The sequence below is a fragment of the Ostrea edulis genome, chromosome 6, assembly GCF_947568905.1.
Source record: "Ostrea edulis chromosome 6, xbOstEdul1.1, whole genome shotgun sequence".
Lineage (NCBI taxonomy): Eukaryota > Metazoa > Mollusca > Bivalvia > Ostreida > Ostreidae > Ostrea > Ostrea edulis.
In genome coordinates, this window is record NC_079169.1 from 82574279 (window position 1) to 82601172 (window position 26894).

At 35.8% G+C, this 26894-nt stretch overlaps 2 protein-coding genes and 1 long non-coding RNA gene across 6 annotated transcripts in view; 1 reads left to right on the forward strand and 2 right to left on the reverse strand.

Moving 5' to 3' along the window:
- LOC125648075 (nucleoprotein TPR-like) overlaps positions 1–4778 on the forward strand; it is a 163491-nt gene extending 158713 nt beyond the window's left edge. Inside the window, exons 12-16 of one of the 2 annotated variants that reach the window (XM_048874986.2) lie at positions 1574–2808; positions 3027–3088; positions 3180–3215; positions 3358–3425; positions 3731–4778. In XM_048874986.2, coding sequence (XP_048730943.2) covers positions 1574–2808; positions 3027–3088; positions 3180–3215; positions 3358–3425; positions 3731–4285 — 1956 coding nt within the window. In that variant the 3' untranslated portion in view covers positions 4286–4778. The remainder of the gene's footprint in view (positions 1–1573; positions 2809–3026; positions 3089–3179; positions 3216–3357; positions 3426–3730) is intronic. The other variant, XM_048874988.2, reaches the window with a different exon arrangement.
- Positions 4779–9139: 4361 nt separating this feature from the next.
- The window catches only part of LOC125646607 (gamma-tubulin complex component 5-like), a 43703-nt gene continuing 25948 nt past the window's right edge, over positions 9140–26894 (reverse strand). Inside the window, exons 13-23 of one of the 3 annotated variants that reach the window (XM_048872997.2) lie at positions 26200–26313; positions 24789–25035; positions 24316–24478; positions 24150–24212; positions 23680–23771; positions 23515–23593; positions 18225–18345; positions 15841–16001; positions 10916–11130; positions 10586–10686; positions 9140–9351 (exon numbers count right to left, since the gene is read on the reverse strand). In XM_048872997.2, the coding sequence (XP_048728954.2) occupies positions 9281–9351; positions 10586–10686; positions 10916–11130; positions 15841–16001; positions 18225–18345; positions 23515–23593; positions 23680–23771; positions 24150–24212; positions 24316–24478; positions 24789–25035; positions 26200–26313 (1427 nt within the window). In that variant the 3' untranslated portion in view covers positions 9140–9280. Of the gene's footprint in view, positions 10687–10915; positions 11131–15840; positions 16002–18224; positions 18346–23514; positions 23594–23679; positions 23772–24149; positions 24213–24315; positions 24479–24788; positions 25036–26199; positions 26314–26894 lie in introns of all 3 variants that reach the window. The other 2 variants (XM_056140990.1, XM_056140991.1) reach the window with 2 other exon arrangements.
- LOC130046993 (uncharacterized) lies at positions 14229–15801 on the reverse strand. Its single transcript, XR_008796084.1, has 2 exons — positions 15009–15801; positions 14229–14718 (listed from the first exon to the last, which is right to left on the reverse strand). It is a non-coding gene; the product is annotated as an uncharacterized LOC130046993 (long non-coding RNA).

Sequence of the window (26894 nt, forward strand, 5' to 3'; positions counted from 1 at the left end):
TTCATTATGTTTTTATGGGGGGGAGGGGGGATTGTTTGTGTCTATCGAAGCATAAAATGCGTCATGAATGTCTAACAACAGATGACGTCATGTCTCATGGATTATTGGATCGCTATAGATTTATGAATTGCTTACATAATTTACTGTTTCAGGTAGCTTCAGTTGTCTGTCCATTATAGTTATAAAATAGTTCTAATATATTGGACTAGTTACCATGACAATGGCTAGTTAACATCAATCCATGATCATGATACACTGGTCATAATCAATCTCACAAAGTTGTGGCCCACAGATATGTTTTCAACTGTCATTAACCTTGACCTTAGTCAAATAACTTTGGTTCAGGGTCATGGCACACTGTTTGGTCATAAGAAATTCTGTCAAGTATAAGCCTCTATTGTATCATGATAAGAGTGGTGTGGTCCAAACAATTATTTTAACTTTATTTAAATGTAATTACTACCAAGTCAGTTCGATTGGCAGGTTCCTGCATCAGACAATTTACCAAATACTGACTCTATATAGATTATTGCAAAACAAACAACACCATTCGATTTTTACCTCTTTTATTATTTTGAAGGGGACATTATGATTTCTTGTTAACCACGTTGTTAATTCTTTCTGTCACTTCCTTTTTATCTGGTGGTTTTGAGGCCAATGTTAAGTTTGTCCCCAGCTGATTTCAGCTAATGCAACATGATGTCTAAAGAAAACTTTCTGCAAGTTATGCAATTTAACTTAATTGGATTAAAAAGTAATCAAGCTTAATTCCTATTAAGTTATCTATTCTCCGAGTTGGATAGTGAATACCCCATTTCAAAATATTTATGATCATTTGACGTTACACGCGGAATTTCGAAAGTAATTAAACTGGGAGGTCCCTGGTGTGATTCTCTTTCCCAGTGGTACATCAAACCCAAGATATTTAACATACATAGTGACTGTTCCTTTGCCCAGTGCCCGACAATAGAAGCGAGTCGCAATTCTTTTGGATATCACCTTAAATTTGAAGGTTCTGTGTCTTGGTAGGCTGATAAGAACCCTCGAGTGCCATGGCAGGCTTTTTTTAAGGTTTTGATTTCAAGGGCCTGGGCCTTTTCATCTGGGAAAAATAGTGAAATTTGCTTGAAATTGGGAAAATTGTTCCATACAAAGAAGTAGGGAGAAAACCAAACCAGAGTGCATTAAAGTATAATTGGACTCCAACTGATTTTCAATTTGGTCAAAGCTTACCTCATTCAAATAAACAGAGGCCAAAAATTAAGTTTATTTAACAATTTTGAAGCTAAAATTGTAATCTGTGGGCCTGTGAAGAAGATACATGAACAATAAGGCTAACCTACTTTGATTTTTTTTTCATTGTTTGGGAACTTTAAAGCAAAAGTTGGGGAAAATACCTGCTTTTTGGCATTGGGAATGGGGCCTTATTTCGACCTCCTACAGACCCTAAAAAAATCCCTGCTTGGATAGGTCAATATTTGTGATACTTCACCTACAGCCAGTGACATTTCTATGTAAGTCAGTGTGACAATCTCTAATGTTAAACAAATGATTTGTCATTTGTAACATTTAGGAACTACTGAACAAACCAAAGCAGGAGCAGACCCAGCAAACAGAGGCAAGCTGGATGAACATGGTGGAGCAGGAGAGTCAGGTTGAGGTAATATGTGCAGACATATCAGTCCAAACAAACTCAGTCCAACACAAGACTGTTTGCTCTCAAACCCCTGCTCCTGATCTCAGAGTATCAACTACACAAACTAGAGACCCAGCACTGGCCAACAACAGCACCCAGACAGACAGAGTTGTTCTACACAGTGTGTCCGTGCAAGCAGAGATCATCGAGTACAAATCTAAAGAGAGGCTGTTTTGCAAGTCATTGTCCTCTACCAACAGTCCTCATCAAGTACTCGGTCAACAATCTTTGGAAAGTCGAGCAGTGCGGTCTATATCCACTGATTGCAGTCAGTCTACCTCACTAGCTGCATCCACTATTTCCTGTCAACCACTGCAAGATTTACAACCCCAGTCAACCAATCAACCAGAGAGTCAGTCTAATACTAGTCAAACTTCATCAACTGACAATAGTCAGTTACCACATGCTGAGAGTTGGAATGTATCAGACGACACCAGTCAGTTGATGACAGTTGCAGTGAACTGTCAGCAAATGACAGAAGGCCAACCAAACAGTAATACTCAATTGAAAAATGATATCAAAGCCAGTCAGCCTAAATGTCAATATGGTGGTGGCCGACATTCCTTTCAGTTTCTTGATAATATCCAGATGGTTAACGAGACTGTAACTGTCAGTGATGGACAATCTTATAATGAACCTGATAGTCAAGGAAAATCCATCATTTCCAAAAACGAAGACTGTGCAAATATGACAGACAGCCATCGAACTGCAGACGCAACTGATTGCCAACCAAATACATCCTGTGAGAAGATTGTGTCAGCTGACACATCTGAACCACAAGTGAGCATCAAAATTGTCAGGTCTACTGGAAATCTTTTCAAAAGTCAATCTGTCAACAAAATAGAAAGTTATAAAACTGATGTGCAGAAAATAGATAGTTACAAAACTGATGTACAGGCAAGCATCCTCACATATAGTCGAACAAAAGTAATCGAAAGTGATCCTGCCCTCTCTGAGTGTGACCAGCATGACAAGAATGGCGAGACTAACGATCTTGACAAGACCTGTGAATCTCCCAAAAGTCCAGGAGGCTCCAGACGAAGCCTGTCATTATCAAAACTGAAAAATCCATCCACAACAAACGTGACTCAGCCTGATCCATCTGTTTCATCGTAAGTTGTTTACTATAATCCATCACAACAAACGTGGCTCAGCCTGATCCATCTGTTTCATCGTAAGTTGTTTATTATAAATTCATCACAACAAACGTGGCTCAGCCTGATTCATCTGTTTCATTGTAAGTTGTTTATTATAATTAAATTTTCTACTTGATCTAAACATATATATTTTGCATTTTTTAAGTACATATACTCTTGAAATCTATTCCAAGGCTATTTGATCAAGACATGGTTGTTGTAAACCCAAGACCTAATCCACAAAAGGATGAATTGGGCAAGTATATGAAGTATTCTTTCTAGTAAGTGATTTGATTGTTCTGCCTTGTGGTATATGTAATAAATGTAACTGTTTATGATTTTTTTAGACCGGCAGTTCCACAATGTAAAAGGCATTTTAAAAGGTGACTTACTAATAGAAATAAGCTTTCTAATAATATTCAATCAAATGAAAAAAATTGCTTGGTCTTCTCCTTGTTTCTCACCTGTATTTTAACTGGCTGTGTATAAATTTTATTTTAAAAAAAGCATTTTTGCATTTAATAGATGTAAGACAAGATAATATCTCCAAGAAAAAAAATGTAACCTTCAACAGCTCACTAGATGTGCATCAGGTAAGACAAGAAACAGGTTAATTGTAACCTTCAACAGCTCACTAGATGTGCATCAGGTAAGACAAGAAACAGGTTAATTGTAACCTTCAACAGCTCACTAGATGTGCATCAGGTAAGACAAGAAACAGGTTAATTGTAACCTTCAACATCTCACTAGATGTGCATCAGGTAAGACAAGAAACAGGTTAATTGTAACCTTCAACAGCTCACTAGATGTGCATCAGGTAAGACAAGAAACAGGTTAATTGGAATAATTTAATGATGCGTGTCTTAAAGTCAAATCATGATCAAGAAGTACATTTCAGTATTCACAGGCATCTGTAGGGAGTCCTGGGCATGATGATGGAGACAGGGATCTCTTCTCAGATGATGAAGCTGACGGGGAAGATAAGTGTTCGAAGGATGGGGCACATGGATCAGTAAAGGACAAATGTCTGCCAGTTACTACTCTGACTATTGGAAAAAACAAAGTGGAATCTTCCAACACCTTTGCTAGTTATGTGGATGACTTCCTTCCCGATACACGTCCTTCCCTCTGTAGAATCATCTCAACAGAGCCTGTCTGTGCTGGTGATTCTGATCTACAGATGCCTGCTGAAACCAGATTTTCACAGGACGAGGAGATGAAATGCAGAAAATCAAGCATTTCAATAAATACACCATGTGACAGTGGTGATGGGTTCCCCAGGTTGTCATCAAGAGGCACGATAAGTGTGCCCACATCCAACAGAATATTCCCAGTGCTGGAGATCCCCAGTGTATCAGAAGTGACTCTATCAACCGCAACTCTCTCCAACCAGTACAAACGCACCATTGATGCCATTCTCAACAAAGGCAAAAAACTTAAAACTGATCACTGACTGGCTTTTATTGTTCACTTTAAATTTCACTTCCATTCTGTTCAGTGAAAGATATAAGTATTATATCCATTATTTCTTTTAACTGTATGCATTTCAACTCAATTAAGAGATCAATTAAATTTTCATATAAGACCACTATTTATATGGTTAATCTTCTTTAATGTTTTTGTTTGTTGAGATAAATAAACTCAGAATATACATTGTTGACTTTGATGTATTTTCTCATAATCAACAAATAAATCTTCTTCCACCCAAAGACTAATTAGAAGGATTAAAAGATAGCCAAATTTGATGGTTGTCGCAATAGCCAACACAACATTTAATGTAGTTAACAATGCACATACATGCTTACTTAACAAGAGGCCTATGGGCCACATCACTCACCTTAGTCAGCTTGTCCCTGCTATTTGTTCAGCTGTTGTGATTTTTGGAAGTATTTTTTCAGTCTTTATTCCCATGAAAGATTTTGACCCCATATTGTGGCCACAACGCAGCCCTAAAGGGTCGAACAACATGGGGATGCCTCAATACCAATGACTAACATGACCTTGCTACTATTTTAGATCTTCTTCCCAAGAACCACTGGGCCAGAAGAGCCGAAATTTACATGAAAGTTGTCCGACATAGTGCAGATTAAAGTTTATTAAATTCATGTATAATTTTATATAAAATATTATTTTTTTTATAATTCTTTATTTTCTTCCATTCTGTAATATCAACACAAGTGGCATATGCATCAATCTTCAAGTTACAGGGGGGGGGGGGGGGGGGGGGTTTGAGAGAGAATAAATTAAAATGTCTTTTCTGTACTCCTCATTGTACATATGTAGTACTTTAACCACAGAAAAAGTGTTTTGAATATATTTGTTTCAATCAAGAAATCCCAGCAAAAAATTTCTTTTTGTAATAGATAACTGTAGATTTGTATTTTCTTCGACATGTTTCCAAAGTATCTAAAAAAGATTGAACATTTACACATTCCCAGAAGAGGTGTTCCAATGTTTCTTCTTCCAATTTACAAAATGTATAGCTTTTTGTATCCTTCCTCTTAATTTTATGCAGGAAAGTGTTTGTAGCCAAAATTCTATTAATAAGTCTATATTGGAACCATTGAAATTTTGAATTTTTTATTAACTTAAATGGTAACTTATAAATTGTTCTCCATTCACTTTCTTCAAGTCCAAATAGAGTGTTCCATCTTGTTTTACAGATTGGTTCAGTATCGTTATAGTTCAATATATCATAAATATGTTTTGATTTCTTACATGACAATTTATAGATATTAGGTAAAATCAAGGGATTTTGTACCTTAAATATAGCCCTTTCATTATTTTTTGTTTTCATCCATGCTTTTACTGCCTGTACTATACCCATAAATTCTAAAAAATTAATATGGATAAATGGATGAACATTTTTCATATGTATAAAAAGTACCGTCTTCATGTATGATATCATTTACATATTGTATGTTATACTCGAACAGATTTTCATTGAAATATGTTTTTTTTTACCTATCATAATGTTTGGATTAAAAACAAGAGGCCCAGGGGCCTTATAGGTCACCTGAGTATCATGTAACAACCTTCCAATGTTTGAATTAGGTTTGTGTTTAAATATAAAAATCTTACTTTTGGATGGAAGAAACATTGAATAGCTATGTGGTCAGCCCCGTCTTTGCACCAGAACCCCTCACCAAGGGGCCATAAATTTCAGTTTTGAAAGAAGCATCCTTGATCATCATTATCATACTATTAGTTTGTCTACTTAATACCCAGCAGCAGAGGAGAAGATTTTCAAAGAAATAAAATGCATTTTCACTATATGATCAATAGGGCCCCACCCTAATACCAGAACCCCTGACCCAGGGGCCATGAATTTCACAATTTTGAAAGAGGAATCCTTGCTCATCATAACCATGCTATTGGTTTGTCTACTTAATACCCAAGGACAGAGAAGAAGATTTTCAAAGAAATAATGCATTTTCACTATATGACTTATAGAGCCCCACCCTAGCACCAGAACCCCTGATCCAGGGGCCATGAATTTCACAATTTTTAACAAGAGGTACTGTGAGCAATGCTCACTAAGAATACCCCCCGCTTAACCCAATCTCCCAAAGGGTGTTGGTAATAGGTATAAACTACCTCTTTTCTGAGTGTTGCTACTTCGATGTCCAGTGCGCATGACGTTTGACCTTTTGACCCCAAAATCGATAGGGAACATCTTCATCCCATGGGTAGTCCATATGTATGATATGGTGACTGTAGGTGGAAAGGATAACGCTTTAGAGCCCAGAAACCATATTGCTACTTTAATGTCCAGTGCGCATGACCTTTTGACCCCAAAATCGATAGGGAACATCTTCATCCCATGGGTAGTCCATATGTATGATATGGTGACGGTAGGTGGAAAGGATAACGCTTTAGAGCCCAGAAACCATATTGCTACTTCAATGTCCAGTGTGCTTGACCTTTTGACCCCAAAATCGATAGGGAACATCTTCATCCCATGGGTAGTCCATATATATGATATGGTGACGGTAGGTGGAAAGGATAATGCTTTAGAGCCCGGAAACCATTGCGTCTACAGACGGACGGACAACCCGATTCCAGTATACCCTCCACAACTTGTTGTGGGGGTTATAAAGAGGCATCCTTGCTCATCATTACCATGCTATTAATTTGTCTACTTAATACCCAGAGAAGAAGATTTTCAAAGAATTTCTACATTTTCACTATATGACCAATAGAGCCCCACCCTAACATAAGAACCCCTGCCCCAGGGGCCATGAATTTCACAATTTTGGTAGAGGGCTCAACGCTCATTATAATTATGCCCACAGTTTGACTTCTTGATGTCCAGGAGTAAAGAAGAAGATTTTTTAAAATTACACTCATTTTGATGGTTTTTGCCCCACCCCTCAGGCCCCAGGGGGGCAGGGACCACGAATTTCACAATTTTTGTTCCCCTCCACCCACAGATGCTATATGCCAAAATTGGTTGAAATTGGTTCAGGGGTTTCAGAGAAGAAGCTGAAAATGTTCAAATGTTAACGAACGACGACGGACAAAAACAGATAGCAATAGGTCACCTGAATGAATTCAGGTGACCTAAAAAGTGGTACATATATAAAATATTTTTTAAAAGGACCCCACCCTATTTTTGTGATTATCTCCCTTTTTGAAAGGAGCATGGCCTTTCATTTGAACAAACGTGAAAGCCCTTCGCCCAAGGATGCTTTTTGCCAAGTTTGGTTGAAATTGGCCTAGAGGTTCTGGAGAAGAAGTAAAAAATGTGAAAAGTTTACAGACGATTACAACACATGATCAAAAAAGTTCACTAGAGCTTTCAGCTCAGGTGAGCTAAAACACTTAAAATTTGACATGATTTAATTTGGCTCAGCTACTCTTGAAAAGAATTTGTTTTAATTTCCAGTATGTCCTGCTGTTCTAAAATTGATTCCCCCCCCCCCCCCCCCCCCCAATATATTCCCATTTAAAACTTAAATCTCATTGTTACCCCACTCTAACCCTAGGAGCCATGATTTGAACAAACTTGAATCTACACCATGTCTGGGGGCTTTCATGTAAATTTCAACTTTTCTGACCCAGTGGTTAGAAGATTTTTAATCATTTCACCTTTAAAGGTGACATGACCCTTCATATGAACGAATTTGAATCCCCTTTACCCAAGGATGATTTGTACCAAGTTTCATTGAAATTGACCCAGTGATTCTGGAAATGACAATGAAAATATAAAAGTTTACAGATCGGAAAAGTACACCTCAGGCGAACTAAAATATTTACCATACCTGAATACCATACAAGTGGAATTTTTTAGCGAGTCACACATTTAGCGATTTTCCGCATAAAAATGGTTATACATGTATATATTAGCTCTTTCTAATTTTAACGACTTTATAATTCAAAGAAAGATAACCATTACCTACGATACAGAATAGGTTGTTAGCGATATTCAATTTTAGCGATCTCATTACTCTCACTAATACTGCCAAAATTAAATCCTTGCTAAAATTTCTACTTATATGGTATTCATGGGTATCATTTTTTGTGGATTAAGCAAAATCCACGTTTTCAATATGCAAATTCATGGACATGGGTCATCTCCAAAACAAACTTCCCATGTTCAATAATCGGAATATTTACAATTACTAGTACCTTTGTTGGTATGTAATGAAATTGGTAAAAGAATTCCAAATGCCCAATCATAAATAACAATATTCAAAAATATTTATTTGTAGTTCTTCTCTATAAATTTTAAACTTGGTAATAAGAAAATATTTAGTAAGATACATGTATAAAGAACATAGGTGCATAGTTGGTGCACTAAAGCCACAAGCTGCTAGAGCAGTTAAACGAGAATAGAAACATCCCTTTATTTGTCCCAGCATGTATAGTACTGATAGACTTCAACCTCTTGACTGCAGTAAATCAAAAGAGGAAAAAGTCTGAAGGGTCATTTTCATAATTGGTATGCAAAGAAAGTCGGCATTGCCATAGGTCTTGAGGGACACCCAATCCTAGTCGCTGGTTGATTTCCGCATATCAGTAATTAAACCAATCCACACACATCGAGTCATTAGCACCCATTAAACAATGGAGGATTATCAATGGCTTCAAAAGGGCTGGACTTGAGTAAACCATCAAGATTTTCAATGTAATTGTTTTTCTAATTATAGACATGCATTTGATATAATTGCTTTTTGAATTACATATTAATGACAGCTGCAACAAGTTTCGGTGGTTCTGGAGAAGTCGAAAATGTGAAAAGTTTACAGACAACAGGCAATCAGAAAAGCTCAGGTGAGCTAAAAAAAAAAAAAAAAAAAGATGATTTAGCAACTTGTACAGTATTTTAATGATCACAATCAGATAATCTTCAAATCTTTATAATATCACAGATAATGCAAAAACAAGTGAAAACATTAACTTATGACTGAATGTCACGGAAAATTCTTAATTCAAATCTAGTGCACTAGGTCACATGTGCTCTTGTCTTCGTTAGATGTTCTGTTGATGTTACCAAAGCAAATGCAAGGGATTCCACTAAAAAGAAAAATTCATTTGAGTCAAAGTACACAACAGTTAACTAGAATACTAATGCATCTTTGTTAATCAGCAGTTTGATTGGTACTAAGGTTTGAGGAAGATGTTATTGAGACCCAGATTTTGATAGTGACATTGAAAAATATTGAAATTGGAGGTAAACATCAAGCAAAATAAACCCGAGTGGAATGAGAATGACTAGCCTGTCTTCAGATTTCACAACGGTCATAAACATGGTTTGTGACAGTTTAACCAGCACCAACACCCTTGAATCAAGAAAGAGGTAATTATTTTTCTAATTCATTTTTTCACAAGAAACTTTTAATAAGTTTGTTCTACTAAACTTTATTTGCATCTTTTGTTTTGATAATTGTATAATAAATTAATGTTTTCCATTGTCGAAGTTTGTATAAAAGTAAAGAGTACCAAATTTTTCATAAAATTTCTTAATACACTGTACTGTCATTCAGAGAAAAGTTACCATTAGACTTCCAAAACAAGAGGCCCATAGACCACATCACTCACATGAGTCACCTTGGCCAATATTTAAAGATTGTTATTCAGCTGTTGTCATTTTTAAAAGATTTTTTTTTTTCAATCTTTATTCCCATGAAAAATTTGGACCCCATTGTGACCCCAACCTAGCCCCAAAGGATCAGGACATAAACAGACTTGTTTCAACATGACCTTGCTGTTCTTGAGGTCAAGATTATGATACAAAATGAAAGGTCTTGCCATAAAAAATGTACAAAATATGAAAGCTTTTAGTTCAAAAGATATTAACTAGGTTATGTTTTAAAAGTAAGTCAAGATCAAACTACATGGTATCACATGAAAGGTATCTATATAAAAGATTTGAAAGCCTTACCTTAAATGTAGGTCAAGAGATATTTAAAGGTTAGGTTTTCTTAGAAATAGGTTAAGTTCACAAGGATGTGGCCACACCTTACATAAGAGGGCCACAATTTGAACAAACTTGAATATGCTATGCACTACATAGGGATGCTTGCAATTTACATAACTATTCATGGTTCTGTTCTTGAGAAGATTCTAAAATAATTCCTTAAACACTATTTATCTAAATGTAAAACTGAGATTCCCTATCCCCCTTTCAGCTTTCAGCTCAGGTGAGCTTACACGTCTGTGTCATTTAAACACTTACAAAAGTTTGCAGAGTGTGTTTGTCTACAATATGGACAAATATAACTGATTTTTTTTTTTTTTTTTAACTTACAATGTGGAAATGAACCTCTCTTGGTGACATTGTTGAGAAAAGTTGAGAGAAAGAGTATACACCTGGAAAACTCAATCTCCATTCCTTCAATAGTCTTCAAGCTAAAAATATAGTATCTTTAAATAATGCTGCAGAATTATATCATGTCATATAAAATCATATCATATGTAAAAATCACATTTTGCTGAATGTATACATAGGTAATGACTATCTTTTAACAGACTTAGTGTAGTTTCATATGAATTGGAAGGTGGACATTTATACAGCTAGCATGCCAAATTTTCTCTAAATGGCCTCTGGCATGTTTCTTGTTCTGAAAATACTGATCACCTTATTTCCTGAATTCCTTCATCCCAAAGGGCCTGGAAGTTAAGAATGAGGTTGAGGACATTCATCACTGCTTGTTTTAGAAGTTTGACCATTTTGTGCAGAAGACATCTCTCGTGTATTGTATTCACATACTTATTGTGAACCGCTATGATCTGGTCCAAGTCTTTTGCCTTTCCCAGGTCTTGTTTAAATTCAATTCCCGTGCTATGTAAAATCTACAGAAGAAAAAATTGAATGGATCAATCTATGCATCAACACAAGAGGCCCATGGACCACGATGCTCACCGAGTTGTATTGCTTTTGTGAATTCCTTAATGTACAACATGAAATTCTACTGTGGTACATGTACCAGAGTCTGAAAATAATTAAACTTTTAACAAACATACAGCTTACACCACTTATGTTGAAATCAATGACGAGACCTGTGGGTCTTAACAGACACCTGAGTAATCAATGACGAGACCTGTGGGCCTTAACAGACACCTGAGTAGAGCAACATGCAACAACTCTTCAATGGACAGCTCAAAAAAACAATTACAATATAATTTTTAACAAGCGTACCGCTAACAGTACATAATACGCCTGTGAAAAGCTAATATAGTTTTTCTTATACCATGATTTGTAGAACTTGGTTTCAGTATCAGCAATCATCTGGGTGTGACATACTTTCTTAGCATTGTAAAAACAGACAAATCATGTACTCTCTGTAATATTTCCATTGGCATAATGTGTATGTGTACCAAGTTTGATGGTCCTAGCCTCAACGGTTTGGTCTCTATTCTGCTACTACGCCCTAACCTCTGACCTTAGAAACAGTATGCATCCTCCACTTGGCATAAGGTGTATGTGTACCGAATTTTACAGTCCTAGCCCCAATAATTTAGTCTGTATCCTGCCTACAAGGTTTTTCTGTTAAGTGATACTACAACCTCTGACCTCTAACCTAGAAAAATAGGCATCTTCCTTTCATGGTGATCAAATATTCCAAGTTGTAAAATCCTGGAGCTTACGGTTCAATCTATATCCTGCTCACACGGTTTTCCTACTAAGTGATGATACAACCTTGACTGCTGATATTCAAAAACCAAAAGGTTTCCTCCACTTGGCATGTCGATTACGTGTACCGAGTTAGACGGTACTAGACCCAATAGATCAGTCTATATTCTGCCTACACAGTTTACATATCAACTGATACTACAACCTTGATCTTTGACCTTGAAAAATAACAGACATCTTTTTCTCATCAAAATGATCAAATGTACGAAGTTGTATTATCCTGGAGCTTTCGGTCCGGTCTGTATCCTGCCTACAAGGTTTTCCTATTAGGTGATACTATGACCTTGACCTTGAAAACAATCGACATCCTCCTCTCATTGTTATGCCCCATACTATGGTAATTTGGTAATTTTCCATTTTTATCTGTTCAGGAGTTATTGTTCTTTTCAATTATTGCAAAGTTTTATTTAGAGTAATCTCCCTTTAACGTATATTGCCGCCATCTTTTGTTTTTCAACATCTCTATAATTTGTGGCCTACTACAATGTAAGTAGCTATGCATTATATTTGTGCATTTGTAGAATTGTTTTTTACAATATTTAAATGTTGTTTCCATCGTTAGTTTCATTGAGATATTTTATATAACTTTAAATTTAAGACATTTCTACGGCACGTGTCTTGGGTAGATATTGTAGTCCCTATGAGCTTGAACAATTTATTTTAGGCTTTGTGCAGTTAATTTATAGAATATTTGCAATCTATGTGAATTATATATGTAGTTAATGACATATTTCCTGCAATTTTGTTGATAAGTACTTATATAAAGTAAACTTCTATTTGTCAGAAAAAGTTATGGAAAGCACTTGGTGTCATTAAGTATTTTTCTTGAATTTTTCTAATGTATGGTGTGCCATTATAGATATTATTCCAAAATGTATTTTCATTCTTTGTACTTTTACAGTCTTTTACCACACTCACACACACACATCTACTCAGCCTCATCTTCATGTATTATGGAATACATCACTTGGGAGAAATAAATATATTATTCAGAATTTGTATTGGAGTAACTGTGTACGATTGGTTATACTACTGCCTCCGGGGCAGAACACTCATCATGGTGATAAAATGTACCAAGTTGTAAAATCCTGAAGCTTACAGTTCGGTCTGTATCCTGCCCACGAAGTTCCGGCAGACGAACGGATGACACCATACCATAGGGCGTATAAAAATTGAAATTGAATTGTCCTTTGCTTTCCAGATTCAGATTCAGTTTTTTCAATGTCCAAAAATAAAAGAGCATTTCAAAACATTCATATACTTTCACTATATATATGACTAGTCCAAGGATCATGAATTTCACAATTTTGGTAGTAGTCTTGACAACATATAGTATTTTGTCATAATGCATTGAAATAATTAGGATGATTCTTTTACCTGTTTTAACTTCATCCTAGAGCCTGAGCCCTGATGCAGAGATGGAGAATTTCACAAATTTGGAAGAAGTAAAAAATTATTTTAAAGATTAATTAAATGCATTTTTACTACATACCATTTTGCCCACTCGGATCACCTCAATCGATTTCATCCAACCTTGGATGTACGATGTTTCTGCCATAGTACATACACAGTGACATATAACAACATGTTTAACGTCACCGATCAACTGGAACTGACAGCGAAATATAGTCGAAATAGATGGCAGTTTTCTAAGGAAAACTCGATAAATACATTTTTAAAAAAACATATTTTGATCACTACTTTCTGAATGCTGCAGTTTTTCTGGCATAGTAAATCGACGACCATATTACAAATGTTGGGCGTATACACATATCACTCAACATCATACATCCGAGGCCAGATATAGGGTGCCGAAGTTTGCCGAATGCCATTTTGGCAACACCTTAAAGCCGGAAACCCTGGCTCAAGTGCAGGGAATTTACAATTTTGGTAAATAGCTACTTGTTTTTCATAGCCATGCACAAAATATGTTTCACAACGCATGGAAGCAAAACAGATTTTCTATTATTTGATCAAATAACAATGTAAATCAGTCATTAATATGTGAAATGCACCAATAAAAAAACAGTTTGCATTTTAGTTTGATTGGTGCACTGTGACTTACTTAAGGGCTAATAGGTCAAATAGTTTCCTGGGTTTTTTTTCTCATAGATATTGCACTGAAATTTTGACATCACTGTCCAACAGGCATATGATGTACTATTCACAGTACTCTTTTTGAAGGATTTCAATTAACGAATCTGTAATGCTTTTCCATTGATTTTCAGTAATGCTAAAATAAAGGTGGTAAAATGTGTTTGTTTGTTTTTTTATTTTTTAGCAAAATTAAAACAAAAACAAACAAGAGGTACTGTAAGCAATGCTCACTAAGAATACCCCCCGCTTACCCCAATCTCCCAAAGGGTGTTGGCAATAGGTATAAACTACCTCTTTTCTGAGTGTAAAAAACAAATGGCATGACAAACCGAACCATATTGCTACTTCGATGTCCAGTGCACGTGACCTTTGACCTTTTGACCCCAAAATCGATAGGGAACATCTTCATCCCATGGGTAGTCCATATGTATGATATGGTGACTGTAGGTGGAAAGGATAACGCTTTAGAGCCCGGAAACCATATTGCTACTTCAATGTCCAGTGCGCTTGACCTTTTGACCCCAAAATCAATAGGGAACATCTTCATCCCATGGGTAGTCCATATGTATGATATGGTGACTGTAGGTGGAAAGGATAACGCTTTAGAGCCCGGAAACCATATTGCTACTTCGATGTCCAGTGCACTTGACCTTTTGACCCCAAAATCGATAGGGAACATCTTCATTCCATGGGTAGTCCATATGTATGATATGGTGACTGTAGGTGGAAAGGATAACGCTTTAGAGCCCGGAAACCATATTGCTACTTCGATGTCCAGTGCACGTGACCTTTGACCTTTTGACCCCAAAATCGATAGGGAACATCTTCATCCCATGGGTAGTCCATATGTATGATATGGTGACTGTAGGTGGAAAGGATAACGCTTTAGAGCCCGGAAACCATATTGCTACTTCGATGTCCAGTGCGCTTGACCTTTGACCTTTTGACCCCAAAATCGATAGGGAACATCTTCATCCCATGGGTAGTCCATATATATGATATGGTGACGGTAGGTGGAAAGGATAATGCTTTAGAGTCCGGAAACCATTGCGTCTACAGACGGACGGACGGACGGACAGACGGACAACCTGATTCCAGTATACCCCCCCCCCCCCACAACTTGTTGCGGGGGGTATAATAATTTTACTTTTACAAAATTCTATAACAATATGGGGGTGGGGGTTGTGGTGGTGGTTGGGATCCTATGTCCTTATGCATTTTAATTATAAACCAATTCCAGTCCTGCCCTAAATCTCTGAGTAGGGAATTTCATGAATTTGGTAAACAGGTACATGTTTTTAATAACTAAGTATGCAGATTACAGAAGATTTTTAACTATAGAATACATTTTTATTATATACCCCATTTGAGCCCCACCTTAGAACCTTGGCCCAGGGGTAATGAATTTCACAATTTTTGGAGAGGGATCCATGCTCTTCATAACCATGCATTTTGCTTTTCTTCAAGCTCTAAAATCAGTACTGTTTCCAGATACCCATATCCCAGTGAAATACACGTTTCAATGTACACAACCATATTAAAAAATTACAACCCAATGAAACTGTAAAATTTCTACAATCCACAAAAATTGGCCCCCATGAATTCCACTAAGGGTGACATTTCAGTTCCTCAAATATGAAGTATGTAATATGTCACAAAGTTCAAAATATTATGAACAAGATTGTGGACAAACTGACACATCAAATACAACATGTACTACTATAAAAAAGGTTAAGGAAAGTCATCCATGAATAATAAATCTGAAGCAGTACCCGAGTCATGATGTAGTTATGCAGACTGTTGACAAAGTAGGTCAACCTCATCCGTAGCACATGCATTCTATGAGTACGTCCCTTTCTTGGCATGTCCTCATCCAGGTGACGCGAGAACTCTGTTCCTGAATGATTGTGTGGGAGAATGTCCTTTTCTAAATCTACAACATAGAATTTTAATAGAGAATATATCATTATAAACAAGATATGATTATAATCTACCGATTATACAGTCTCCCAAACGAAGTAATGGCTGTATATAAGTGGCTTTTTCTGAGTACTACTATTTTCCTCCCTTGACAAAATCCATGCCAATTTGAACTTCATTTAAAAAATTTAAATCACGAAGGCTTTGATTTTGAAATTTTTCAAAAAATCTCCCTTTATTCCTTCAGTAAAACTGATGTCACTTGACCTTGATCCTAGTTTGTAGGTCCCAACATCCTCTTATCATTTTTGATGATGTCTATCAGTCTTGGTTCTAAAGTTATACAAGTTTTTATAGTCAAGGTCAATGGAGATACTACTTTGTAGGTCACTACACCTTGTATAATTTCTGAAGATTCCATGTCTCTATCATTCCCAGTTCTAAAGTTATACCAGACTCATGTTTAGGGTCAGAGGTCAGGGTCACTGGAGTCACTTGACCTTCATACTGATTTGTAGATTCCATCATCCTTTTATTATTTCTGAAGATTCCATCTCTTTATCTGACCTAGTCCTTTTAAAGTAATACCAAGTTTATGATCTAAGGTCAAGGTCACTGCAGTCACTTTACCTTGATATTAGTTTGTAGATCTTATCATCTTCTTGTTATTTCTGAAGATTCAATGTCTCTATCAATTCCAGTTCTAAAATTAAATGAGTTTGTATGTTTAAGGTCAGAGGTCACGGTAACTGGAGTCATGTGACCTTGATGCTGTTTTGTGGATCTCATCATCCTTTCATCATTTCTGATGATTCCATATCTCTATCAGACGTGGTCCTTAAGTAATACCAATTTTAAGTTCTAAGGTCAGATGTCAAGGTCACTGGAGCCACTTGACTTTGATACTAGTTTGTAGGTCCTGTCATCCTTTTGCCATTTCTGAAGATTCCATGTCGCTATTAGTCCCTGTTTTAAAGTTATACCAGTTTTTATGTCCATGGTCAGCGGTTAAGGTCACTGGGGTCACTTGACCTTAATACTAATTAGTAGGCCCTGTCATTCTCTATTCATTTCTGAAGACCCCAGGACTCTATCATATTTGCCAAGTTATATCTGTTGAATTTTGGAAGTGATTTTCCCCCCATAGAGTTCTATGTTAAACCCCACCCCCATTGGATCCCCCCCAAAATGTACCCTAACCCCCTTCAATCTGAAAACAAAAACATTTCTGCACATCTAGATACATTGGCTTATCATATCCTTGAATATCTATTACTCTCATCAATTGGTTACGGAGAATGGTGCCGGAGAGTTTTAGGCGCGAGAAAGAAGTGGAAGAATAAGAATCGAGCAAAAACAATAAGTCACCAAACTTTGTTTGGGAGACTTTACAAGTCATTTAATTATCATTTCCGATCTTTTTGCTTTTGATGTCTTTATAAATTGTAACAAAAGCTCTGCAGGGCAAGGTATAACCCTTGCGATGAGTGTGTACAAATCTCATAGTGACCCTCACCTCTTGACCAAAAAATCAACAGGGTTTTCCTCTTTTGATAACAAAGCTACATGTAAAGTATCAAATCAATCAAGTGAAAAATGTGGCCTGAAGAGTGTCTACAAGCTCAGCATTGCACACATACTCACCTTTATACAGTCCTGTTACTACCGGTATATCAATGACAGCCAATTTCTCATGAATGCATTGCAGTTGTGAACAATGTGCGTATGAATCTTGATAAATATATCGCGTCTATTTTAACGGCATTCCAACACGAAAGCAGAACGTAGACATAAGAAATGAATTTTATTTTTGAGAATACAACTGCAACGCTTCACATCAGCATACTTTTCATGAAGCGCTAATGCTTAAATATATTACGAGCACCCAAGGCAATGATGCAGTCCACTCATATATCAAATTCAAAAATTACATGTAAATGAAATGACCAACATGAAATTCAATAGATTAATAAAATAACTCTGACCTTTAAAGTCAACAGGGTTCAATAACCCACCATGAGGAACAAAGTTTGATGACCCCCTAGTGCTAAGGTTTCCATTAAATTTTGTCAACAAAGTAACTCACAGACAGCAGTGATACAGTATCCCTCCTTAACTCGTTATCAAGGAGAGAATTCCACAGCATAGTGTACCATAAAACTGATACTACTTAACGTCAAGGTATGCATGGGTTGTAAATGATTCATTTATACTTCATTCATCTCCAAATACATACCACAGAATCTGAGTTCATCCAGACAGTATTTAGCTCGCTTAACCTGCAGGAGAAACGTGAAGATCTGGTTGTATATGGCCTGACACTTGGAACTGATGACAACATCCACTGGCCATGGAACCTGCAACAAAATTATCAAATCAAGATTTCAGTAATCTATAGATGGTTTTCCATCGAAGCGATTAAGCAAGAGTTATTTCCCATTGGCCGCCATATTGTAGGTCAACATGCCCGGATTCCTTCATTATTCAACCAAAATCAGCCTTGTTATTCTGGTCACTGAGGTGGAGATAAACTGTTTTTCTTATTAATATACAATTGTTAATGCATCTTTTACTTCATAATTGCAATATTGCAAATATTTCCCCCCATATATTTCTGCCTTACATGTTTAAAATTGGTTGCCCAAAGAGGAAAATCCACCAGTTTGACTTACAAGATGGCGGCCAAGGGGAATAACTCGGGGTCAAAATACGTCATATGAAAACCATCTATAGATACCTGTACAATCGGTTTATAGTAAACATGTAAATTCTCTGAAGTCTGTCAGGTGAAGCATTCTTCAGTTATTCATTACATAAGATTTCAGTAATCTATAGATACCTGTACAATCGGTTTATAGTAAACATGTAAATTCTCTGAAGTCTGTCAGGTGAAGCGTTCTTCAGTTATTCATTACACAAGATTTGGGAGACACATAAAACCTGTTCGGTGGAGTGGTGACCTTGGACTTGCTTTGTCATAATTAGCCTAAAAACTGTAAAGTTTTCCCCTTTTATCTGTTGTCAAGATATGAGAGAACTTAAAACCTGTGTGACCGAGAGATGTGTACTTACAAAGTTTTTCAATTACATACTAAAATACACAATACATTGGATTTTTCCACTGAGAAGATTATCACAATTCACCTTTGAATTAGAACGCTTTACCCGATGTAGTATTGCGTTGTGTGACGACACAATTGAATGAGACGATTGAACAATTTGAATGACATGTTTGATGTAATACAACAAGAGTTTTCATTGGCCGATTACAGCCCGCCCACTTTCTCGAGCGGATTCAGTGTAGCTGGAGAACTGTACATAGCTCTCTGAAAAGATCCACCTCTTATAAAAACCTTCGATTTACGGGTCACAAAAAGCTGCGGACGGTTGAGGCCTGAAATCGGTGTATTCTTGTGTTGCTGTCTCATAAACTCAATATAAAAAAAATCTTAACATATTTTCCTACTATATACTTGTGTCTAAACATACCTTCAAATATTCATTAAAGCCACACACCACCCGAAAACTCGCAGCTTCAAATGATTTCGTTTGTTGACGTAGCCATGTTAGGTAGCCGGTCAATTCGAACTCTTGCTATTGGTATCTATTCATAAAATCGGTTGTAAGTTATGTATTCACTCTTCATTTATTATCAACACGAATAATTAATAGAAATTAAAACATTTTGTACCAGTTTTTGTAAAGTAAAATAAGCTCTAGATGAACGAAAATGCTACATTAAGACATTAGATGGAGACTGGCCGGCGCGTCCGCTCATGACTAATGAAAGCCACACTGCCCTGAGTTTAGCTATTTGAATAATTATCATTCAATAGGACTGGGGCGGTATATTATTTAAACAACTTAGCTAAAATATTTGTGGGGTATTAGTACACATCTAGACGCTATTGTGCCAATATGGAAATGAACCGAGATTCGAATTGACTGGCTACCTAACATGGCTACGTCTACGAACGAAATCATCAAAAGCTGTGATCGAGTTTTTGGGTCGTATGGGGCTTTAATAAATATTTGAAGGTATGTTTGGACACAAGCATGGTAGGAAAATATGTTAGGAATTTTTTTTAATATTAAATTTATGAGACAACAACACAAGAATACAACTTTTTCTCTTTCTTCCTTTGAAGTTTTTTTTTCCATCTAGCATCTGGTCATCATGTTTTCAAATGCTGACTACTCCCATATAAGGGAATTTGGGCGGACTTATACATATGGACCAATGAGAGTTTCTGTTGCATTTCGCAATTGTATTACAAACAGATTCAATTGTGTCGTCACACAACGCAATACTATATCGGCCAAAGCGTTCTAATTCAAAGGTGAATTGCAATAAAATAACCAACAAAATTGGTGTTTTTACTTTCTTTTTAATATCATTCCATGGATCCGTCTTTAATAATTTTCATTTAATCATGTTCATCTTTTTTCAAGCAGCTGACAGCTTTTAAACAAAATCATTACTCTTAATCATTTGTTCTTTTCAGAACAGAATCAAAGTAGCCAATAAGCCATAAATTTGCTCTTTTCATATCTTTTACATCATTTCTTGACCAGTATCAATAGCTCTTTGTTGCCAACAGTGCAGAGTGCGGACAAGTGAAAACGTTCATTTTTGTCTCCAGGTGACTCTCAATGGCTCAAACTTCAATCTCTCAGAGTTCTTGATCTCGAAGTGAAATCACAGACCTAATTTTTTTCTCTATATAACTAAACAAAATTACTCTAGATGTCTTAAACTTCAATCTATCGAAATTCATGATCTTCCCGAAGTGAAATTTTGGTCCATAAAATATTTTCGCGTTTTTTCCCACTCTTGATATCTGGGAGTTGTGGTAGTGTATACTCACCATCAATCAAACATATAATTATTTCTGCTTGGACCTTACCTGGACAAGAGGCCCAACAGGCCCTATCTGTCACCTGAGTACTAGTTAAAAGTATCACTACTCCCAAGGGCTAAGAAATGTAGAAAAAAATTCCTGTTCTAAATATCTAAGCTAAATTCTAATATTAAGCAACAGTATAAAACAAGATCTGTTTTTAAAACTTCAATGCCCTCAAAAGTGCATACGCTGATGAAAGGCTTTACATAATATATGTACAGTGGAACCCCGTTATTACGTTCCCCCTTTATTACGTTAGTCCACATATTACGTTAGAATTTCAAAGCACAAAACCATTTCTTAACAAACCTATATAAAATAGACCTCGTTATTATGTTGTCCCAAGATGCTGGGACTCGGTATTACGTTGTAAAAATTCTGACAAAAACATATTAAACCTCTAATTATTCAATAGTGATTCTCAAGATAATCAACCATTCACACCAGTCACCCTGTAAATTTCCTGGTCTGTGAGGGGATTAGAGATGCTTGACTGATCACGCTTTGATAGATCTAGCAACATCAATACAGGTGAATACCCTGTATTGAAGCCAGTGCTAAGCAATTAAATGATATTTATTTAGAAATTGTACCCAATAAAATTTTCTTCATTTTTCATATTTTGATGATTAAAGAAATAATAATTTCTCAACCATGTGCGTGTTTAGCATCGTGTGATTGCTTTTGATATTAAAACTCTATTTACCGACAGCATGTAGGACAAAATTTATCGTAGCACATTTGAAACAGCTTGGGTAACAGCTTGGACATAGTTAGGTGAGAAAAGGCAGTGTTCAATTAAAACAATTGTCAGTTATTTTGATATAATAGTTTGGGTGTTGCTAGATTTCATCCATAAATACGCGGATCAAACTGCCCAGTGTTATCGGCCGATTCGTGCAAGGCTCAGTGAACATTTTAAAATCCCTTGATATCTTTTTTTGATGTGCACATGATTTTAGTGCCATCATTTAGTGTTATAAATGTGGTCTTAATATTAGTGCATCATCATTTTTTAAAAACTGGATTGAGTTGTTCTCCGTGTTTATCGTTGGTGAAAAAAGTGTGTAAGTGTTGGATATCAGGTGCGTTTTGTGTCATCGTTTTGTTGATATTTTAATTGTGTTTTATATCATGTAGTAGAGATACAGCTTAATAAAAACGATGTTTTGTTATTTTTTTTTATGTACAAACCGGAACAAGTTATTGAGAGAAATTTATATAAACGCATTATGTTAAAGTTGAACAAAATGGCGGAAATGAAAGCAGATCTGCAATGCTTATCAAAGCATCCTTATTTATCCTACACAAGAAATAAAGAAAAGGGATGAAAACATGAAGAATTACGGACATTTAAGATAAGGTGTAAATAAATCAAGTGACAGTCTTTAAAACAAAGAAACAGTAGAGATATGTTCACACACACACACCTTCACGGAGTATCAACGGAAGATATACAGTTTCCAAATGATATTTTAACGGATTTCACTGGGAACGTTTATTACGTTGACCCCCGTATTATGTTATTTTATTGTGACAAAATGGAAAACGTAATAACGGGGTTCCACTGTATAAACATTAAACGATATGAGTAATTTGGACCCATCCTAGAGTCAAAACTCTGGATTGTGAAATTCATCATTTTTTTGTACAATTCTTAAATATGCATTTAGAATTTTATACAGTATCAGCAAACTTAAAGAAGTCCTTCAAATCATTATAATAATTTTGATACCACCCTGAAACCAAACCCTTACTCCCTAGGATTATGAAGTTTAAAATTTTGGTCAAGGACTACCTCAGGGATGTGACTGAATTCCTCAGAGATCATAGGAAAACTGGTCAAAAAGGGAGGAAAACACCTCACCTTACCTGGAAAAATATCATTTTCTGCCACTTTATATCAAATCCAGAGTGTTTCATTTTTTCGAAAATTGAGCAAATCCGAGGATTTCCTCTGAAAAGAGGAAAATTCACACCCTTGCTACCTACTCCTTCCAATTATCCATTTAGTATCAATAGTACTAAAGATAATATCCAAGTGTTTTACACATGTACACTATGTACTAAGTTTGGCCCCGCCCTGAGGTCAGACCCCTACCCTGGGGATCATGAAATTTACAATTCTGGTAGAGGCCTTCCTGCTCTACATCGCTATGTATTTAGTTTTTCTTACACATGTGCAGTTGTAGACTGAAAATTGGTCAATTTTTGGCAGTTTTTGCCCTGTCCCTAAGGCCCCAGTGGTGCAGGAGTCCTGAAATTTACAATTTTTGTTCCCCTTGTCTGAAAGATGCTTCATACCAAATTTGAAAAGATTTGGAATGGTAGTTATCAAGAAAAAGTTAAAAATGTTCAATTGTTGACAGACGACCACAGACCGATCACAATAGGCTAACCGAGTTTACTCTGGTGACCTAAAGAGATTTGAACAATCTTGAATACCCTAAGTTACTAAAAGATGCTTTGTAGTTTGGTTGAAATTTTACTCAGTGGTTCTGGAGAAGCAGTCATATGTTAAGTTTAAAGACAACAGTCAAACTTCAATCAGAAATACTCATTTGAGCTTTCAGCTCAGGTGAGCTGAAAACTGAATCTTGACTGTCAATTAAAGGAAGTTACCTTGAAATGAAGCTCGATGCAGTCTGTAATATTGATGGGACGTCTATCCTTTGGCAAGTCTTCAAGGCTGACATACAACCTGATAAGATATTGTAAGCAATGTTCTCAGAATTGTGTTTTATTCACTAACTTCCTCGCTATGTTTTACAATAAACTTCACCTTACCTGCTGGTTTCCTCTGGATAATGTGCCTGTAAAGCCTCCTGAAGAATTAAATTCACTGTTGAAATGTCTCTCCAGTGACTGTTCAGACGAATCTAAAAAGAACCAGATGTTTACATCATAAGCTAAAAATAAAACATCACTCGGCTATTCCACAGATGTTTACATCATACGCTGTAAATAAAACATCACTCGGCTATTCCACAGATGTTTACATCATACACTATAAATAAAACATCACTCGGCTATTCCACAGATGTTTACATCATAAGCTAAAAATAAAACATCACTCGGCTATTCCACAGATGTTTACATCATACACTATAAATAAAACATCACTCGGCTATTCCACAGATGTTTACATCATACGCTAAAAATAAAACATCACTCGGCTATTCCACAGATGTTTACATCATACACTATAAATAAAACATCACTCGGCTATTCCACAGATCACGACAAAACTTTCTTACCTTATCAAATATTGGAGAGTAAAAATCAAACATTGTATCTCCAGCTTCCATCAGAAAGAAATGCTGAAAGAGATATCACTAAATGTACACTAATGATTAGCATCTCTTACATATGGGTGTTGCTAATTTCATGTCCACCGAGATTAAAATGACACTGGATATTTACCCTCATAGCTGCCAAATAGTCCATTAAATGGTACTCCTCCTTGAGGATCTGTACAAGGCGAGTACATACCCTGGAGTACTTGTGAGTGATATGGGGGTACAAGCACTGCCTTAGGACTAGGTTAATGGGATGTAACCTTTCAGTCTCCAACACATTCAGCATTCTATGATCAACATAAAGCAACATAGCAGACAATCTGACAAAACATCTATTTCTACAAAATAGTGAAAACTAAACAATATAATATAGTTAATATCATGTAATGTTAGGTATTTAATGAAATCATAATGAACTATAAAACAGATTCAAACTCCTCTCTCAAAGTATTATGATTTCATAAGATCCAAGTGCATGTTTTCAGATAAATTTACAGAGTTGTGTACCTTTTAATATAGTCAACACTTTAAAAAATGTTAAATTCTTTGTCAATACAACGTCAATACCAATCATGTTTCAAACTTGTTAGTGCTCACTTGCTATCCTGGTCTTCCTCATCTATTGGCCCTTGAAGTCGGACATTACAGGAGTGAAAGACGTCCATGAAGTTAATTTTCAGTAAAGGATCATAAATTCCCTTAATTTTCATTTGCCTGTCTATTTGCTCTGGATACATGCTAAGTTCTGGAGGAGACTCTTCAGTAAAATCATCATGTGGCCGGGTTCCTAGGAGTGCTTGGAGGGATTCCAGAAATGACATGTACAATGACTTCTCCCTGGTCACTGTTATACAGAAAACAAGCTGCAGAATCAAATGACAATATACGATAACAGAGATGTGTATACTAATAAAGACTACTGTACAATGACTTCTCCCTGGTCACTGTTATACAGAAAACAAGCACAAGCTGCAGAATCAAATGACAATATACGATAACAGAGATGTGTATACACCTACCCAAAAACTAATAAAGACTACTATACCGAACAAGGATATGCCAGAGTTTTATTATTTCACAAATTATTATTATTCACGATCAAATTTTCCGATATCTGAAGCTTTGTTTGTGGGGGTGAGATCAAAAGTTCAATGTCTGACAAAAAACTAAATTCACATGGTTTTCACCTGACCCACCCAACCCCATCCCCTCAAAACTAAATATGATGAATGTTGAAACTAATCGATTAACAAGAATTTAGTAAAAACATACGAGTGTAAATAAAACTGTATATCTTTTCTACTTTCTATTCACAAATTAAAGTGTACATTAAAACTATTAAATGTTCATTAAAATGTAATATTATGTGGATTTTAACAGTCACTTGCCTTTTTTCTTTTTCCACTGAAAGTGTAATCGATGTCGGATGACAGAAACTTACCAGAGATTTTATCCCCCTCCCCCTAATTATTCTATTTAAATTTTCATCCGACATCGATCTTTTGATGTTGCCCATAAAGCTATTTGGAAAATTGAATTTCGATACAATTTTCAAGTCTAAACATACTACAGTACATTGTAACAATATTTGGACAAGGTAACAAAAATTTAAAAAAAAACGTCTAAATTCATCTACAAAACCTGTAAAAACTAAACATGCTAACAGGGTATTGGTTATAACGATATAGCATTTCTACACGTTTATTGATCGAAAGAAAGCTCATAGGAAGTATCATAGTCATAGATTCTGAATAATTCTGAAAATCAGGATTTCTAGCAAAAAGTCTCAATCTGATAAATCTATATGGACAGTATCACCACAATCCCTATTGTACAATAGTCCCCTGCAATAGTACAAGGATACCATTATTGACTGGGTTTGAGGCTTTGGGCAATAGATTTGTTCTCAGGTAAAAAAAAAACTGCAGTTATCCTCAAACCAAAATTCCTTCACACATTTGGTCTAAAATTGTTGGATACCTCCCATTTTGATCTCTAAATGACATACCTCCACAAACATCAGCAAGCTTGCCGAGGTCTTGCAGCATTTCCATTGACTTTCCTGCCAATACGACCTCTAAAATAACTGGCTCCAAAAACTCAGGGGCCCAATGAGAAGATGCTGCAAAACAGAAATTCACAACAACAATTATTTGTATGAACATTCTGATCGTATGTGTATACTATGCCAATTACAAATGCATAGATGAAATAATTATATATGCATACATAAAATGAATAAATAAACATGTGAAAATTACATTTAATTACATTCCACAGTAAAAAAAAATTAGCTGTTACAATATACTTAAATCAGGGCAATTTTAAAATGTTTGTGATTCAATTACCTGGCAAAAGCGACCATACAATGAGAAAACACTTGCTGGTAGGACAAAAGAATTAATCAATAGTTTTTTAGCCACCACTGCATCGTTTGAAAGGTACTGCATGGATTTTTTTTTTCAAATTTTTGTTTATTTATGTAAATGAGATAACTCTTTAATATGTTAAATATTTTTATGTGAAACTTTCAGATGGTTTTAATGAAAGTGCCCGTACATTTGTGATCAAGGAATAATTGAATGCATATTCATCTTATATGTGCAAGTGTTTACGAATAATAGTATACCCTAATATTAAGTAATGTGAAGCTATTTTTTTTTTATAAAATCACAATTCTATTGTTTACTCTATATATACAAA